General features: G+C 43.4%; 1 protein-coding gene across 1 annotated transcript in view; it reads right to left on the bottom strand.

The window, feature by feature from the left end:
- Positions 1 to 15131, bottom strand: part of Tmem263 (transmembrane protein 263) — a 19614-nt gene extending 4483 nt beyond the window's left edge. The window contains exons 1-2 of the mRNA XM_075954430.1: positions 15070 to 15131; positions 3812 to 3878 (exon numbers count right to left, since the gene is read on the bottom strand). Of these exons, the coding sequence (XP_075810545.1) occupies positions 3812 to 3872 (61 nt within the window). The 5' untranslated portion in view covers positions 3873 to 3878; positions 15070 to 15131. The remainder of the gene's footprint in view (positions 1 to 3811; positions 3879 to 15069) is intronic.

Below are 15131 nucleotides of genomic sequence, written 5' to 3'. Positions count from 1 at the left end.
ATATCCAGATTTTGTTTTCTTAAAGTACAAAGATCATACACACAAAAAGCAAGAGCCAATAAAGTATTTTATATCCTTGGCCCTCTGGAAAATGCAAATTAAAATTGCTGTGAGATACCATTTCACCCAAGTCAGAATGGCTACCATCCCCACTAATCAGGCTGATGCAGTGGTGTATGCCTTTAATCCCAACACTCAGAAGGCAGAAGCAGGCTGATATATACCTGCGTATTTTTATTTTTCTAAGTACTTATTTTTCACATGGACACACAAAGTATCATTATGGCATTTGCAAACAAAATTGGTTCTGATTTCCCCCATCAGCATACAAGTTCACCACCAGCCAAGGCTACAAGAGAGACCCTGTCTCGAAATAAGCAAACAAAAATAAGAAACTAATAGCTGATGCTAGTGTGGATGTGAGGAGAGAGAAACCTTTGTTCACTGCTTGAAGGAATGCCAACCAGTACAGCTATTGTGGAAATCAGTATGGTGGTCCCTCAAGAAGCTAAAACAGGCCATCCTGGGCACACAGACTCAAAGGCAGCACACCCTAACACAGAGCTACTCACATCCATATTCACTGCTTTTCTATCTACAACAGCAAAGAAATGGAAGCAGCCTGGATGCCCATCAAGAGATGATATTCAAAGTGTTGTGCGTATATTAAATTGTAAAAAGATGAAATTACAAACGTGCAGGGATATGAATAAATTTGGAAAGTATTATATTAAGTGAGATGACTCAAACTCAGAAAGAAGTAACTGCATTTCTCTTTCATATTTGGATCCCAGCTTACAGTATATACAAATGAGAGGAAATGCAGATACAATCTAAAAATCTAAAAAGGAAATCAAGAGGGTTAAAGAAAAAAAAGATGTCGAGGAAAGGGGACATGAAGGCTAAGGAACTCATGTGACCGGAAAAACAGAAACGAGAGAGGAAAAGGGAGGTAAGAAATGGGGAAAGGGAAATAAGCTTGAAATGCCATGATACTGATGTAAAATATGGAAGATGAGTATTTAAAAATGAACAAAATATTACACAAGGATAAGATACAGCCATTGCTAAACTTGTTTTTAAAATACAAATAGTAAAACTACTAAGCATAATACACTTTAAAATTTTAAATGGCTAAAAATAAAGACTTATGATATAGGTAAGAACCTGAATAGATTAGTTATAAAATTTTATTAAATCCTGAAAAATAAAGCAAGCAAGGAGCTTGGTGTCATCAGACATGCCTGTAATTAGGGCTCTGAGAAAGCACATGGGCCTCAGTGTAAGGTTTGCCTAGGCTACACAGGATGACCCTGTCTCAAAACTGTACAATTAACTTTATTACAATACACAATCTTTTCCTGGAGATGAGGACAAGGGAACAGTGGCACATATTTGTCAGGAAAAATCCTGTCTCCAAAGAAAAGAACAAAGCTGCTTTGTTTCTTTTTTCTTTTTCTTTCTTTCTTTCTTTTTTTTTTTTTTTTGAGACAAGGTCTCACTATGTATGCCTGGCTATTGTAGAACTCTGTAGATTAGGCTTGTAGATGGAAGTTTTTGTCCCACCCAGTCCCGCAGTCATTCAGCCCCAAAGAAACACACAGAGGCTTATATTAATTATAAATTGTTTGGCCTGTTTGCCCCCATTAGCTCAGGCCTATTATTAACTAACTATTACAATTTAAAGAAACCGTAATTCTTAGTCTATGTTAGCCCAGCTAACTCAGTCAGTAGAGCATAAGACTCTTAATCTCAGGGTCGTGGGTTTGAGCTACATACTGGATGCCAAATGTAGCACAAAAAATAAAAACACAGAGACAGATATTGGGGTTCAACCTGTAGATCAGAAAAGCAAAGCAGCCAAGTCACTAGACAGTTCTTACCTCTATGAAATCCTCAAACTGAAAGAGTGAGTTCCTGGTTCATGCCGCTTTATATTCCTCTCTAGATCTGGTATTAAAGGTGTGAGCCAGGTCTGTATGACTGACCAATGTGGCTGTTTTACTCTCTGGCCTTCAGGCAAGCTTTATTTATTAAAATACAAATGAAATATCACTATGCAAGCTAGCCTTAAAGTCAGAGATCTGCCTGCTTCTGCCTCCCAAGTGCTGGAATTAAAGGCGTGTTCCATGACACCTGGTTAACAAGTTTTTATTTTTTTATTTTTTATTTATTTATTTTAAAGATTTATTTATTATGTATACAACTTTCTGCCTCCATTTATACCCACATGCCAGAGGAGGGCGCCAGATCTCTTTACAGATGGTTTGGAGCTACCATGTGGTTGCAGGGAATTGAACTCAGGACCTCTGGAAGAGCAAACAGTGCTCTTAACCACTGAGCTATCTCTCCAGCCTGTTAACAAGTTTTTAAAAAGCAAAACACAGAAATAGAAACATACATTCAAAAAATATATATTTGTAAATTACATATACCCAGAGTATATATTAAACTTATACAAATTGTTCTTTTAAAAAAATCAAAACTGAGCTAATAATTTTCAGGATATTTTTTTCACTAAACTAAAACCAATTAGATAGTTCCTCTGTAGGTGTGGGGTGTCTCACTATGTAGCCACGCCTTGAGCTTGATATCCTCTGGCTTCTACCTCACAATTCTGGAATTATATTAATCAGTCACCAAGGCAGACAAGCACATCCATCCTCTTTGAGGCTTACCTATAAGAATTTTACTGTTATTTTTATGTTTTGAAGGTTTTGTTTTGTTTTAATATTGGCCCAGAAATTTGATTTGTGCATAACACTCTGGGAAGAAAATGAACTACCTAGAGTTAGGCCATCTAGCCCAGGGTCACATGCTGCCCCAAGGAGGTTGTGGTTTATGTTAAGCTTAGAAAGTCTATACCAAAAGACATGAGTGAGCGGTGACTTCAGGCATTTTCTGTAGGAGTCAGGATACCGAAGGACAGGAGACAATGTCTCCAAAGCTTTCAGAAGCAAGTGCTAAGAGTGATTTGTGTCACAATTTTCAAGCTAAAATAGTTATTATTTAGAAAGACAAATTAGCAGAGTCCAAGGTCATGTAAGAACATAGAAAGGTATCAAATATAACAAAGAATGATATGAATTTTTAAAATCTCAAGTCTCAAATTAGGTGCAGTTGTATGTAGGATATCAGAAATAAACAGAGCATCCTGTACCTCGCACACCTTTGTAAATAAACACATGGATGCTCTTGCTTGTGAAATGGTCTTAAGATAAAAGTGTAACAAGAAAATAAACCTTAAATAATGGAAAGTGTATCTCTATCCTCCAAGGGCTGTGCTTTCCTATTAAAGGCTAAAAGTATTTATTTCAATTATTTTGGAGCATGTTACTAACCAGATAAAAAGGTTATGATTCTTTATATTTAGTTTTTAAAAACAATCATAACTTTAATTTGATGTGGGTACTCTGTGCATGCTGTGAATACCATTAGTTAATAAAGAACTGTCTTGGCCTGTGATAGAGCAAAAGAGTAAAGCTAGGCGGGGAGAACTAAACTGAATGCTGGGAGAAAGGAGGCAGAGTCAAGGAGAAGCCATGGAGCTGCTGCAGAGACAGACAAGCTAAAACTGTGCTGGTAGGCCACGGCCTCGTGGTGATACACAGACTAATAGAAATGGATTATATTAGGATGTAAGAGTTAGCTGATAAGAAGTCAGAGCTAATAGGCAAAGCAGTGATTTAATTAATACAGTTTCTGAGTGGTTATTTGGGGGCTGAGCAGCTGGGAACCACAGAGGCCCTCCTCACTGCGGCACTAATTCACCAGGACGTCCCTTCCATTCCTACTCTCAGTACAAGCTTACCTTCCGGTGGCTCATCACTAAGGTAAGATGGAATTTCTTGATTTTTATCTGCCTGATTCATGATCACCTATAAAACAAAACATATTTCTGTGTAAGACTACCACTTCTCACATGCTGCATTGAATCAATTTAAGCAATTTTACTTAAACAGAGAACATTTTTAAATACCTACCACAAAAGTACCTCATCCTACTATGTCCTACTTCAAACTGCAGAGTTTACAAAGGACTTGAAATTACATCAATGGACACTAGAAACTTTAGCATCAACACTAAAGAGCTGCAGCAACAGTGTAAGTATTCCTTGGTTGTTTCTACTGTGGAACTTCACCTGAAATTGCTAGTGAAGAGAGCTGGACAATAACAAAAAGGATGAAAAAATAAGATCCATCCTATGTCTAAGTACCCGTCCTATGTCTACAGCCTCACGGTCACCCACGTATTCGTCCTATGTCTACAGCCTCACGGTCACCCACGTACCCGTCCTATGTCTACAGCCTCACGGTCACCCACGTATCCGTCCTATGTCTACAGCCTCACGGTCACCCACGTATCCGTCCTATGTCTACAGCCTCACGGTCACCCACGTATTCGTCCTATGTCTACAGCCTCACGGTCACCCACGTATCCGTCCTATGTCTACAGCCTCACGGTCAACTTGGGTATGGTGGTAGAGCAGACTGTAAAAACAGAGACTTTCAAAGGTAACTTTGATTTCATATATTATATATCTTGTTATGACTTTACAACCTAAATCCTAAAACAGACTTCAGTGGCCTAAAACCCAACAGCACAGATCATAGGATTGATAAATACCTTCTATTTGCTCTTTGATTGATAAATACCTTCTATTTGCTCTGTGATTGATAAATACCTTCTATTTGCTCTGTGATTGATAAATACCTTCTGTTTGCTCTGTGATTGATAAATACCTTCTAGTTGCTCTGTGATTGATAAATACCTTCTAGTTGCTCTGTGATTGATAAATACCTTCTAGTTGCTCTGTGATTGATAAATACCTTCTATTTGCTCTGTGATTGATAAATACCTTCTATTTGCTCTGTGATTGATAAACACCTTCTAGTTGCTCTGTGAGAGTCCTGACTCAGATACAGCAGCACCTAGTCTGTCTGACTTGTGAACTGAGGATCATTTCATAGGATTAAAGAAAGTAATAATGAAGCTATGAAATCTTGTACAAAGATGAACAAAGCGTATCATCTGGTGCATTACTCCAAGGTGAAACTCTTGACTAACTTAATTAGAAAACCCCCTCAAACTAGAAAGCTACATTTATTTTCATTTCTATCTATAATCATGGTAAGAACATAACAAATTATTCAGCATAGTGTTCAATAATTAGAAAGCCTAAGTTTGAATCCCAACTGATATAAAATATATGGCAAAGGAAAAATAACTAAGATTTCAAATAGAAATTAAGATATCCCAGCCCTGATGCTAAAGTGAGAATATTGTTTAACAAACTGTAAAGCAAAACATACGGAAAATCCTGAAAAAATGTACGTTCCTTTTGTGGAAAAAATTACTATATTATAGCCAATTTCTTCCTTAATTTCAAGAGGAGACAAACTTCTGTATAAACTATTCATTATATCCCACTAAATAATGCATAAATTTATATACTTATACATAGAAACACACCATAAACTGGCTGACGGCCAACATGATCAATAGAAGCTATAGTAATTTGGAAATGACATGAAAACATACATCTTACTTCTTTTTTTCTGTTTAGGTAGCGTCTCCTGTGCAGCCCAAGCTGATATGGAACTTAATCCCGCCTCAGTCTTACAAGGCTGGGATCACAGGAATATGCCACCACCCCCAGGTTCAGCCTACGTATTTTAACTGGAATTCAAAAATATATGTGAATGTGACTCCAACTATATTCATTTCAAAAGTGTCCCTATCTCATAAATCACTACTAATGGTTTTACACTTTCCTCCTACTATAGAACTTTTTTTTAAATTATTTTTCATACTTCATCTGTATGTATCTTGCATCTAATAGATAACACCACCACCCATAGACCATAGCTGCTTTACAATAGCCTACAGACATGGTCATTAAACGTAAACTGACCCCTTCCTACTCTGGACAGACAGTGAGGAACTAGTGCAGAGTAACAATGCCAGATCTGTGCTTTTAAAACCTAGCTAAGACTCCTTGTCCATTACGAGGTGAGGAGTCTCTGCCACAAGTCACCACTAACCCTGCCATGGAAAACTATGTACCCTGCAAACCCCTGAACCAAACCAAACTCCACCTCCCTTAAAAAAAAAAGCCACTAGCTAAAATCTTTAACGCATCTGAGGAAACACCAGCAGAGTGAACAGACAGCCTACAGAAGATCTTTGCCAGTTAGACATCAAATAGAGGATTAATATCCAGGATATATAAATAAAATTAAACATTGAAAGAGCAAACAATGTAATCAGTAAGTAGGCAAGTAAACTAGCCAATTTCCAATGTGCGCATTAAAAACATCCTTAGCCATCAAGGAAATGTAATCAAAACTGGATCCCCTCTCAGCCCAGTCAGAATGGCTATCAAGAAAACAAAAATCAAAAATCGAATCCTGTCAGGGTTAGGAGACTAAGGGGTCCTGGTATAAATACCTCCCTGTCAGGGTTAGGAGACTAAGGGGTCCTGGTATAAATACCTCCCTGTCAGGGTTAGGAGACTAGGGGGTCCTGGTATAAATACCTCCCTGTCAGGGTTAGGAGACTAGGGGGTCCTGGTATGAATACCTCCCTGTCAGGGTTAGGAGACTAAGGGGTCCTGGTATAAATACCTCCCTGTCAGGGTTAGGAGACTAAGGGGTCGTGGTATGAATACCTCCCTGTCAGGGTTAGGAGACTAAGGGGTCGTGGTATGAATACCTCCTGTCAGGGTTAGGAGACTAAGGGGTCCTGGTATAAATACCTCCCTGTCAGGGTTAGGAGACTAGGGGTCCTGGTATAAATACCTCCCTGTCAGGGTTAGGAGACTAAGGGGTCGTGGTATGAATACCTCCCTGTCAGGGTTAGGAGACTAAGGGGTCGTGGTATGAATACCTCCTGTCAGGGTTAGGAGACTAAGGGGTCCTGGTATAAATACCTCCCTGTCAGGGTTAGGAGACTAGGGGTCCTGGTATAAATACCTCCCTGTCAGGGTTAGGAGACTAAGGGGTCCTGGTATAAATACCTCCCTGTCAGGGTTAGGAGACTAGGGGGTCCTGGTATAAATACCTCCCTGTCAGGGTTAGGAGACTAGGGGGTCCTGGTATGAATACCTCCCTGTCAGGGTTAGGAGACTAAGGGGTCCTGGTATAAATACCTCCCTGTCAGGGTTAGGAGACTAAGGGGTCGTGGTATGAATACCTCCCTGTCAGGGTTAGGAGACTAAGGGGTCGTGGTATGAATACCTCCTGTCAGGGTTAGGAGACTAAGGGGTCCTGGTATAAATACCTCCCTGTCAGGGTTAGGAGACTAGGGGTCCTGGTATAAATACCTCCCTGTCAGGGTTAGGAGACTAAGGGGTCGTGGTATAAATACCTCCCTGTCAGGGTTAGGAGACTAGGGGGTCCTGGTATGAATACCTCCCTGTCAGGGTTAGGAGACTAAGGGGTCGTGGTATGAATACCTCCCTGTCAGGGTTAGGAGACTAAGGGGTCGTGGTATAAATACCTCCCTGTCAGGGTTAGGAGACTAGGGGGTCCTGGTATGAATACCTCCCTGTCAGGGTTAGGAGACTAGGGGTCCTGGTATAAATACCTCCCTGTCAGGGTTAGGAGACTAGGGGGTCCTGGTATAAATACCTCCTGTCAGGGTTAGGAGACTAGGGGTCCTGGTATAAATACCTCCCTGTCAGGGTTAGGAGACTAGGGGGTCCTGGTATGAATACCTCCCTGTCAGGGTTAGGAGACTAGGGGGTCCTGGTATAAATACCTCCTGTCAGGGTTAGGAGACTAGGGGGTCCTGGTATGAATACCTCCCTGTCAGGGTTAGGAGACTAGGGGGTCCTGGTATAAATACCTCCTGTCAGGGTTAGGAGACTAGGGGTCCTGGTATAAATACCTCCTGTCAGGGTTAGGAGACTAGGGGGTCCTGGTATGAATACCTCCCTGTCAGGGTTAGGAGACTAAGGGGTCCTGGTATAAATACCTCCCTGTCAGGGTTAGGAGACTAAGGGGTCGTGGTATAAATACCTCCCTGTCAGGGTTAGGAGACTAAGGGGTCGTGGTATAAATACCTCCCTGTCAGGGTTAGGAGACTAAGGGGTCCTGGTATAAATACCTCCCTGTCAGGGTTAGGAGACTAAGGGGTCCTGGTATAAATACCTCCCTGTCAGGGTTAGGAGACTAGGGGGTCCTGGTATGAATACCTCCCTGTCAGGGTTAGGAGACTAGGGGTCCTGGTATAAATACCTCCCTGTCAGGGTTAGGAGACTAGGGGGTCCTGGTATGAATACCTCCCTGTCAGGGTTAGGAGACTAAGGGGTCGTGGTATAAATACCTCCCTGTCAGGGTTAGGAGACTAAGGGGTCCTGGTATGAATACCTCCCTGTCAGGGTTAGGAGACTAAGGGGTCGTGGTATAAATACCTCCCTGTCAGGGTTAGGAGACTAAGGGGTCGTGGTATAAATACCTCCCTGTCAGGGTTAGGAGACTAAGGGGTCCTGGTATAAATACCTCCCTGTCAGGGTTAGGAGACTAAGGGGTCGTGGTATAAATACCTCCCTGTCAGGGTTAGGAGACTAAGGGGTCGTGGTATAAATACCTCCCTGTCAGGGTTAGGAGACTAAGGGGTCGTGGTATAAATACCTCCCTGTCAGGGTTAGGAGACTAAGGGGTCGTGGTATAAATACCTCCCTGTCAGGGTTAGGAGACTAAGGGGTCCTGGTATAAATACCTCCCTGTCAGGGTTAGGAGACTAAGGGGTCCTGGTATAAATACCTCCCTGTCAGGGTTAGGAGACTAAGGGGTCCTGGTATAAATACCTCCCTGTCAGGGTTAGGAGACTAAGGGGTCCTGGTATAAATACCTCCCTGTCAGGGTTAGGAGACTAAGGGGTCGTGGTATAAATACCTCCCTGTCAGGGTTAGGAGACTAAGGGGTCGTGGTATAAATACCTCCCTGTCAGGGTTAGGAGACTAAGGGGTCGTGGTATAAATACCTCCCTGTCAGGGTTAGGAGACTAAGGGGTCGTGGTATAAATACCTCCCTGTCAGGGTTAGGAGACTAAGGGGTCCTGGTATAAATACCTCCCTGTCAGGGTTAGGAGACTAAGGGGTCCTGGTATAAATACCTCCCTGTCAGGGTTAGGAGACTAAGGGGTCCTGGTATAAATACCTCCCTGTCAGGGTTAGGAGACTAAGGGGTCCTGGTATAAATACCTCCCTGTCAGGGTTAGGAGACTAAGGGGTCCTGGTATGAATACCTCCCTGTCAGGGTTAGGAGACTAGGGGGTCCTGGTATGAATACCTCCCTGTCAGGGTTAGGAGACTAGGGGGTCCTGGTATGAATACCTCCCTGTCAGGGTTAGGAGACTAAGGGGTCGTGGTATAAATACCTCCCTGTCAGGGTTAGGAGACTAAGGGGTCGTGGTATAAATACCTCCCTGTCAGGGTTAGGAGACTAAGGGGTCGTGGTATAAATACCTCCCTGTCAGGGTTAGGAGACTAAGGGGTCGTGGTATAAATACCTCCTGTCAGGGTTAGGAGACTAGGGGGTCCTGGTATAAATACCTCCCTGTCAGGGTTAGGAGACTAAGGGGTCCTGGTATAAATACCTCCCTGTCAGGGTTAGGAGACTAAGGGGTCGTGGTATAAATACCTCCCTGTCAGGGTTAGGAGACTAAGGGGTCGTGGTATAAATACCTCCCTGTCAGGGTTAGGAGACTAAGGGGTCGTGGTATAAATACCTCCCTGTCAGGGTTAGGAGACTAAGGGGTCCTGGTATAAATACCTCCCTGTCAGGGTTAGGAGACTAAGGGGTCCTGGTATAAATACCTCCTGTCAGGGTTAGGAGACTAGGGGTCCTGGTATGAATACCTCCCTGTCAGGGTTAGGAGACTAAGGGGTCCTGGTATAAATACCTCCTGTCAGGGTTAGGAGACTAGGGGTCCTGGTATGAATACCTCCCTGTCAGGGTTAGGAGACTAAGGGGTCCTGGTATAAATACCTCCCTGTCAGGGTTAGGAGACTAAGGGGTCCTGGTATAAATACCTCCCTGTCAGGGTTAGGAGACTAAGGGGTCCTGGTATAAATACCTCCCTGTCAGGGTTAGGAGACTAAGGGGTCCTGGTATAAATACCTCCCTGTCAGGGTTAGGAGACTAAGGGGTCCTGGTATGAATACCTCCCTGTCAGGGTTAGGAGACTAGGGGGTCCTGGTATGAATACCTCCCTGTCAGGGTTAGGAGACTAGGGGGTCCTGGTATGAATACCTCCCTGTCAGGGTTAGGAGACTAAGGGGTCGTGGTATAAATACCTCCCTGTCAGGGTTAGGAGACTAAGGGGTCGTGGTATAAATACCTCCCTGTCAGGGTTAGGAGACTAAGGGGTCGTGGTATAAATACCTCCCTGTCAGGGTTAGGAGACTAAGGGGTCGTGGTATAAATACCTCCTGTCAGGGTTAGGAGACTAGGGGGTCCTGGTATAAATACCTCCCTGTCAGGGTTAGGAGACTAAGGGGTCCTGGTATAAATACCTCCCTGTCAGGGTTAGGAGACTAAGGGGTCGTGGTATAAATACCTCCCTGTCAGGGTTAGGAGACTAAGGGGTCCTGGTATAAATACCTCCCTGTCAGGGTTAGGAGACTAAGGGGTCCTGGTATAAATACCTCCCTGTCAGGGTTAGGAGACTAAGGGGTCCTGGTATAAATACCTCCCTGTCAGGGTTAGGAGACTAAGGGGTCCTGGTATAAATACCTCCTGTCAGGGTTAGGAGACTAGGGGTCCTGGTATGAATACCTCCCTGTCAGGGTTAGGAGACTAAGGGGTCCTGGTATAAATACCTCCCTGTCAGGGTTAGGAGACTAAGGGGTCGTGGTATAAATACCTCCCTGTCAGCTCTCTAGGCCAGCACTCTCCTCCACTCTGCCCACTGTTTTCACTTCCGTCTGATTTCTGCATAGCTTTTATTAGAATACCTAAGTGTGTGTGTTCATGTTAAAATGTACACTCTAAGGACAAGGGTTTGGGTTTTGGGTTTTTTTGTTTGTTTGTTTTTTTAGTTTTTCGAGACAGGGTTTCTCTGTGGTTTTGGAGCCTGTCCTGGAACTAGCTCTTGTAGACTAGGCTGGCCTCGAACTCCCAGAGATCCGCCTGCCTCTGCTGGGATTAAAGGCATGCGCCACCACCACCCAGCTTGGGTTTTGTTTATGATTTCACCATCAGATTCTTCTCTCTCTCTCTCTCTCTTTGGTTTTTTGTTTTTCGAGATGGGGTTTCTCTGTGTAGCTTTGGAGGCTGTCCTGGAACACACTGTAGACCAGATTGGCCTCGAACTCACAGAGATCTGCCTGCCTTTTGCCTCCCAAGTGCTGGGATTAAAGCACCACCATCACCTGGCCTATCTTCAGATTCATAAGGTCAAATACTTGAATTTTTGTATAAAGTCAACTTGGATATTAATACAAACTTATGGGAAAGATCTAGGGTGTTCGCTTTCTAGTATGGGCAATTAAGTATGCAGAAATGATAACAAAGACAGGATATATTAGAAAAGAAACCATTTCATCGAAAAATGAAGGGTTTGTGAACAAGCCTTTGTATCAAAACATACACAGGAAGTTGAACGAGATACCTTCAGGGAATATACAGAAGACATCCATTAGGCAATTGTACTTAAGAAGCGGAGACAGTCTGAGACAAGGTGAGGTTTAGACAATGGCTCTAAGTACTAACTTAATCTATACAGGATGTGTGATGTGATCACGCTAATGAGTAGTGAGAATGGACTTACAGCCTTCATTAGGTTGTTTGCATTTAAGAGCCAGCTGAAGAGAATTTAGCAAAACAAACCTTCAAATAAACAGTCAGTACTCAGTGAACAGTTAATGTAGCTTCATAGAGGGCAAGAAAGGAATGTATAAGAGTTCTAAAAATATAAGACAGACATTAAAACAATTTATCAGGATCGAATACTAGAGGGAAGTGTTAATTATCACAGAGATTAATATAAAAGATTAGTTTCAAATGGCCTGGGTGTTTTTACATTGTACACACACACACAAAAATTAATCCTAAAGTTCTAAGATTGAAGCAGGAAGCCAGGTGTCAAGCAGCCCTATAGTTCCAACACCCTGGAGCTGAAGCAGGAGGATTGCCATGAGTTTGAGGCCAGCCTGTCCTCAGTGTTCTCCATACCAGCCAGAGCTGGAAACAAAATCATATCTCAAAAAGAAATAAATATATAAAAGTTACCCTTTAGTGAGAATTTCTTATTTTATGTGTTTGGCCTTGTGCAAAGTGTGTGTGTGTGTGTGCACCATGTAACTTACGACCAGAAGAAGGCATCCGATCCCCTGAACAGGATCACAGTTGATTGTGAGCCCCCGTGTGGGTGCTGGGAGTTGAATCCCTGTACTCTGGAAAAGCAGCCAGTTCTTTTGACCACTGAGCCATTTCTCCAGTCCCCCCGCAAATTACTAATTTCTGAACAAGCCGTTCTGTTGTAAACTCACTGAGTCATTGGTGTAACATACACTTGAACCCTAAGCATTGCATCCTGTGATGCATTTAGACACATACAGGCTACAGGCACTGCTCTAACCCAGAACTTACTTCAGTAGGAACACACTTTCCAAACAATTACCACTTTGATCATTCCTTAAGAAACAAAATATATTATCTGTATTTTAGGAGCTCATGATGCATACAAGTTAATAATGCATACAAGTGTCTAGTTATAAAAAAAAGCTTTCCTAAAGAGGGCAGTCTTTAGATCAAAGAAAATGATTTATTTTAGAAACATAATCAGTTCTATCTTTTGGTCCTGACATGGACAAACCATTATAATATCAACTATAGAAGACTTCTTTACTACAGGACTGTATAACATGACAGTAAGTTCAGCAATAGAGACTTTAATGGGAAAGGGATATTTCTTATCGTACAAAATACTACAACAGCTGGCAGATATATTGAGTAAATATCAATACCACTATTCCCTAGAGAGTAATTTGTTCCAATAATAGAAACAACCAAACACCTGCTGGAAACCTTTCCCTCTGTTGTGTGTGTGTGTGCTTTATGAAAAATAAAATCACTCATGAAAAAATGCTGTTTGTGGGTTTCAGCAACATTTTATATAAAATGGTTTTTTGAAAATCCTCTGGGTATAAACCTCTAAAGTCACATAAGTTAACAGTATAAAACTCTGCTACAAAATACAGTGTGCAACACTTCACCTTCAAAGTCACTTCAAGACATTTGTTACCCAAGTAACAGTCTTCCTATGTAGAAAGAGACTAAGCTAGGCATGGTGGCTCACACCCATAATCTCAGCTCTTGTGAAGCACAGAAAGATTGCCTTAAGCTAAACCAGCCTAGCTGCATTGTGAGGTCTAGACCAGTCTTTATCTTCTGTAGCTTACAGTCCTGAACATTGCTTGTATAAAAGGTGGCTCCTGCCAACTAAGTTAACAGCAGCTAGACTGAGGAAGAAAGTAGAAAAATTTATCAATGAAAGTTTAAAAATCACATACAAAATGACAAATAACAGTCTCAGAATAGAAAAGTTTAAGTGTTGTCCTTAAATGAAACATAGGATTAAAATATTCTGCCAAGCCAGAAAACCAGTATAACAGTCGTCCTCACTAAAATACACTTCACTGGCTCAAGAGATGCTGGCATCCCACTTCGTGCGAGATCTTGTGGAGACAACAAATGAACATACACACAAAGACCCTACTCTTACCTGTATGTAATCTGATGCAATACCATCAGGAAGTAGGAAAAGGGCAAAAACTCAAGGATTGAAACAGGAAAGTTAAGATTTTCCAAGAAATGGTAGAAAAAAAAATCAAATACTTGCCTCATGTAAAAATCACTTTCTAAGGATGTTTTCATTGAACTTGGTTTCTGGTATAAGCGGTATAACAAAGCCCAAAAAATTGAAAGTGAAAAATGAAAGCAGATCTCTATGACTTCATTAACGGTTGCTAAAGCAGGAGTGTGGAGATACACTTACCTGTTGGCGTGACAGCCCTTGAAGGCAAGCAGAAGTTTTAAACACTAACCAACAGCGGACACAAATAAACACAATGTTTCCTTTTGGATTAGCAGCGTTCACAAAGAAACAATCAAATAAGAATTCGCTTCCTAAACTAGGTGTTTCTAACTTCCCAGAAGCCCTTTCTCCCCCTCATTGATCCACCTTTAGCCTTTAGGCACAAGCAAGTCTTTTTTTCTCTCTCTCACTCTCTCTCATCAGCAGAGGGAGTGACGTGGCAGGAGAGGCAGAAAATGACCCTAGAGGCTAGTGCTGACTTGGGCACCTCCTTCCTCCGCTGTCCACCTAGCACACCCTAGTTCCTGCAGAATTCCAACGTAAGACGTGTTAAAGGGAGACGATCCAATCTGATCCGGAGTAGGAGCTCCGGGGCCAGTGCACAAGCTGCGTGAGCACGGCGGTCTCTGGTTTTGGATTAAGCCTGGGGTCGGCAGTGACTACCCGGAGAGGGGTGCTCCTGGACTCCCCAGTCGTTCCTTGACACTGCCAGCGCCCCCTTCTTTCCCACGCCTGCGGGTTTGGAAGAGGAGTGGGAGTGGAGCTCCCAAATTTAGGAAGAGCAGCGGGAATCTCCGCTTGGAGCCCAGCCCCAGACTTGAGAACCCACCCGGATGGTTTATCAACAGGTCAGAAGTGAAGTGGGGCGCGGAAGCCGGGCTCCTCCTCGGATGCACCCACCTTCCCCACCTCCTCCACCTCCACGCCAGCCTGATCACAGCTCAGACCCGGGCTTCCAGGAGCAAGCCACCCCCCACCCCGCCATCCATCACCCTGATCTCCCAACACCGCGTTGGTCCGCGAACTCACGGACCCAACCGGGGGGCGACCCGGCCGCACCACCTCCATCCAACGACGCCCCGCCCCGCCCCTCCCCCTTCCCGCTTGATCGCCCCCCAAAAGGCCAGGGTGGGGTAGCCAGGCCCCCCCCCGGGTCGCGCAGGTGAGATGCAGAGGGGCTAACGGAAAGGACCCCGGAGGCCCCGCGTCTCTCCCCCCAGGACACGGGACCGATTCACTCACCGCGGGGTCGGGGTCGGGGCGGGCAGCGGCCGGGCAGAGGGGAGGAGCGGCGGCACCGGGGA

Source organism: Microtus pennsylvanicus, chromosome 20, assembly GCF_037038515.1.
Source record: "Microtus pennsylvanicus isolate mMicPen1 chromosome 20, mMicPen1.hap1, whole genome shotgun sequence".
Lineage (NCBI taxonomy): Eukaryota > Metazoa > Chordata > Mammalia > Rodentia > Cricetidae > Microtus > Microtus pennsylvanicus.
This window is presented reverse-complemented; position numbering and strand designations above follow the sequence as displayed.